The 4,303-nt window shown below is 54.4% G+C and overlaps 1 protein-coding gene across 1 annotated transcript; it reads right to left on the bottom strand.

The window, feature by feature from the left end:
- Positions 1-685: 685 nt before the first annotated feature.
- LOC107275355 (transcription factor MUTE) lies at positions 686-1,614 on the bottom strand. The gene is made up of 2 exons (XM_015783216.3): positions 1,440-1,614; positions 686-1,344 (listed from the first exon to the last, which is right to left on the bottom strand). The coding sequence occupies exons 1-2, from the start codon at positions 1,533-1,535 to the stop codon at positions 757-759; spliced, it is 684 nt and encodes a 227-aa protein (XP_015638702.1). The 5' UTR covers positions 1,536-1,614; the 3' UTR covers positions 686-756.
- Positions 1,615-4,303: the final 2,689 nt, after the last annotated feature.

Genomic DNA, 4,303 nt, shown 5'->3' with positions numbered 1-4,303 from the left:
GCACCCACTGTACCCATCGCTAGAAGCATGGAGAACACCGGTTCGGTTTGGAGGAAGAAGAAGCAAGCTCAAGGACTGGATTGCTTTTTTGTTTTCTTTTGGTGTTCTTGTATACATATTGCACGAGTGATATTTTTTTAAGAAACACAGTACAAACGCAGGCGCTCACAACGTGCGCACACTCACTCCTATGAACGTACACACGCACCTATAAATAAAATGCACGAATAATTCTCAAAAAAATAAATTGGGATGTAAACCAAACACTTCCGTAGTGCACTCACTCTCCATTCACCTTACTCCTATAAGTCATTATTCAGTTGAGAAAGTAAAACTTAAAAAAAGTAGGGAATAAAAATTACACCAACATATTAATACTTGAAAGTACTTTTCACACAACATTATTTGTCTTAACACCAGTAACTATAAGAGAGTCGTACATAATTATAAGAAAGTAATATTAAAGGCTGCTAGTAATTAAAATGGAGTAGACGGAGCACTAATCGATCGATACATATATATACGATGTAGCTAGCTAGCTTAGGAGGAATATATATATATATATATATATATATATATATATATATATATATATATATATATATATATATATATATATATATATATATATATATATATATATATATATATATATATATATATATATATATAAAGCAATGGAACATGCATGATGAATCGTGCGAGGTGACGATACTATTATATATATAGAAAAAGCAAATTAAGGTAGGTAGGTAGCTAGGAATGGAGGTGATTATCGGGGTGGGCTGCAGGTGGCGGCATGAAGGACTGGTGGACCTCCATGGCAAGGTCGTCGACGCTGAGGTGGCAGTCGAGGCCGATCTTGAGGACGAAGGAGTAGAGGACGGTGTCGTCCATGGTGGTGATGTTGAGATGGAGCACCTCGAGATGGAGGCTCTCGAGAAGGGCGATGATCCTGACGGGAGGGGCGCGCCTAGAGAGCGTGCGAAGAAGCACGTTGGCGCCGGAGATCCTAGCCTCCACGTCGGCCATGGGGGAGTTGCAGCAGGCGGCGAGCTCTGCTACCAGCTGCAGCTGCTGCTTATTTTCGTCCTTGGGGGAGATGGAGGATGAGCTGCCGGCGCTGCTGCCGGCGGCGGCAGTGGGAGAGCAGGAGGTGATGAGGGAGCGCGGGCTGGGCGTGGGGCTGGGGCTGCCGCCGCCGGAGGCCGATATCGATGCCGGCGAGATTAGGTGCGCCTGCGGCTGCTGCCTGCGCTTCTTCTGGGCCTCCAGCGATTGCAGTAGCGTCTGTAGCTCCTTGATGAAGTCGATGGCGCCGCCGATGATCGACGCCTGGTCGCCCTGCATGCATGCACCATATTATTATATATTTGTTTATCATTTCCATTTCCATTTCCATTAGAAATATTAACAACGTGGAGTACGTACGTACGTACCCGTTTGATGTAGAATGCGGGCGTGAGCGAGCGGAGCACCTTGAGGTGGTCGTTCATCTGCCGCCGCCGGTTGCGCTCCACGGCGATGTGCGACATAACTTAATTAATTTACTTACGACCTTGTCGATGCGCTAGCTCCACGGACCACGGCTTGCTTGGCTTGGCTTGTCTTGGCTTGGCTAGGTTAGCACATATCGAATATGTATATATATGCCAATCTGCCATGCATATGGCATTAATTGTCACAACACAAAGTAGTAGTAGTAGTAGTAGTAGTAGTAGTAGTAGTAAGTTACGGCAGGTCTATCTGCGTGGATGCATGTATGGAGTGTGTGAGTGTAGAAGCTCACGTACGTACGTACGTGCGTGTGGGCCCACGTACGCACAAATAAACTTGTACACGGTCGCATACATGTATGCACGTACTATATATGTGACGAGATTTAATGGCAGCGCGCTGGGCCGGCAGCTAGCTCGATCATCATGTCCCCGTGACCGTGACCAAGCGCAAGCGCCCGCGCCCATGCACACTCAATGCCTCCATACCGGCAACTCTTTGGAACCTCAGCAAGTAATCTCACGTTACTCAACTCGTGCGCATGCTCGCCTTTTCTTTTTTCCTCCGCCACATTAATTCTGCTAGCTAGCTGATTCTTTTTTTTTATTTTTTTTATTTTTTTGAAGAAGAAGATGCTAGCTGATTCTTTTTAATTATTTTTATTTTTTTATTTTTTGAAGAAGAAGATGCTAGCTGATTCGTTGCGACAGAGGTAAATCAAGGAGGAGGCAACGAACAGCAGCTCGATCCATTGGAGTAATGCAACCCTGCTGATTTTTTACTCATGTCATTGTCTCCTCTTCTCTTCCGCTCCACTCCGGCTTGAACACCTGCCACAACTGGGCCGATCATCGTTTCTCCCCTTCGTTTTGTTCGCAACTGGGCCGAGCCACTAAGCTTCCGGGCCGATCCAAGGAAAACGGCGCTCCAGCTTTGGAAAAAGTACACCGAAGGTCCCTCAACTTGTCATCGAATTATAAAATCATCCTCCAACCGCAAAACCAGATATAGGACATCCCTCAACTTACAAAACTGTTCACTTTAGGTCCTTCGGTGGTTTTGATCCCGGTTTCGTCCGATGTGGCGGCTGAGTCAGCGTGGGACCCACGTGGGTCCCACATGTCAGGGTGTACAGTCAGCACCTCTCCCTTCCCCCTTCTCCCCCTTCCTCTTCTCTCTCTATTTCTCTCTCTCTCTCTTTTCCCCTCTGCAGGATGCTCGGCAGGTGGGGAGCTCGTCGAGGCGAGGTGGGAGAGGACATCCGGCTGGCTGGCGATGCGGCGGCGGCGGCGGCGTCGTCGACGATGCGGGAGATGGGAGAGCGTCACAGGCTCACCGCGCATGCGACCTCGAGGTCGGGCCATCAGAGAGGCCCGGGCGGTGGCGGCGAGGACGCCAAGGCGCGAGACTCCGGGTGGCGGCGGCGGCATACGACGCGCTGCGGGCGCCGGTTTGGGACCAATTAGAGGAGCAGAGAAGATTAGGGCCAGGCCGTCATCTCCCGACGACGGCGGCGAGGCAGAGAAAGGGCGGCGCGGTGAGGAGGGCTCGATGAAGAAGATGAGGAGCGTGGTGCTACGGGAGGCCATGGCGGGGCTCCCGGAGCACGGCGACAGCTGCGTGAGGTACAGCGACACGTGGCGGCGGGCAAGCGAGGGCGGCGAAGGCGAGCCCACAGCGGCGGTGGCTAAGGAAGCAGCGGAGACGCGGTTGAGGAGTGGACGGCGACGGGCGGGAGCAGGCCGACGGCGGCAAGGGAGTTGGGCGAGCGCGGTGGCGGAGAGGCAGAGGCAGCGGCAGCAGCAGGCGAGCGCGGCTGCGGATGAGGAGCGGTGGCGCCGACGACTCCGCGCCGCTCGGCCTCATCGTTGTCGGCGGCTTTGGGTGGGGGCGCCGCGCCGCCGGCTTCTTGTCGCTCGTCCGCGGTGGGGGCGCCGCGCCGCCGGCTTCTCGTCGCTTGCCATGGCGCTGGAACGGGGGAGGACGACTGGAGCGGTGGCTCGTTGGGGACGGCCTCACGGAAGAGCAACGGCTGGAAGGACAACGACGGCGGCGACAACGCATCGGCCGGCCAACTCCCTCCTCGCCGCCTCCATCCCCACTTCCCTCCCGCTGTCGCCGTCTCCGTCTTCCGCTCCTCCCTTGCCCCGGATGGGAGTTTCGTCGGAGCGGCGTCCTCCTCCTCCACCTCTCCACCGCCGTTCCCCTCCAGCCCCCCCTTCGCTCTGCCCCTGTGGTCCCGCCACCGACGCCCCTCCCCGCTCGCGTGCGCCGACCTCGTCGACCGGGGTGACTTCAACGGGGCACGCCGCGACGGGACACCGTGCTCGCCGCCGCCGACCTCATCGAGCGGGGTGACTTTGACGGGGACAAGAGAGGCCATGGCGACGCCCGACCGCGGCATGCTCCTCTGCACCGGCGACCGCGCCCGCCGCACCGTCCTGCCGTGCCTCCTTGGCTGCTCTTCGCCGGCCACCGCCCATGGAGAGGGAAGGAGAGAGGAAGTGAGTTGATGGGGAGGGTAAGAAGTGGTGACGTGGACAGTCTGACATGTGGGTCCCACGCGGGTCCCACGCTGACTCAGCCGCCACGTCGGATAATACCAGGGTCAAAACCACCGAAGGACCTAAATTGAACGATTTTGTAACTTGAGGGATGTCATATATCTGGTTTTGTGGTTGGGGGATGATTTTGTAACTCGATGACAAGTTGAGGGACCTTCGGTGCACTTTTTCCTCCAGCTTTCTACGTCCCAGTCCCTCTAACGTAGAATCCACTAACGTTGGATGATCTGGTTCCAAAAGCA

Source organism: Oryza sativa, chromosome 5, assembly GCF_034140825.1.
Source record: "Oryza sativa Japonica Group chromosome 5, ASM3414082v1".
Taxonomy (NCBI): Eukaryota; Viridiplantae; Streptophyta; class Magnoliopsida; order Poales; family Poaceae; genus Oryza; species Oryza sativa.
Note: the sequence above shows the minus strand (reverse complement) of the source record. Positions and strands in the feature narration are given on the sequence as shown.

What these genes read in the sequence shown, in the direction of transcription:
- LOC107275355 (XM_015783216.3), bottom strand. Translation starts at nt 1,535, where the DNA reads ATGTCGCACATCGCCGTGGAGCGCAACCGGCGGCGGCAGATGAACGAC. An exon ending in CCGCATTCTACATCAAACGG is followed by an intron (nt 1,345 to 1,439) that starts GTACGTACGTAC and finishes GCATGCATGCAG; the next exon opens with GGCGACCAGGCGTCGATCAT.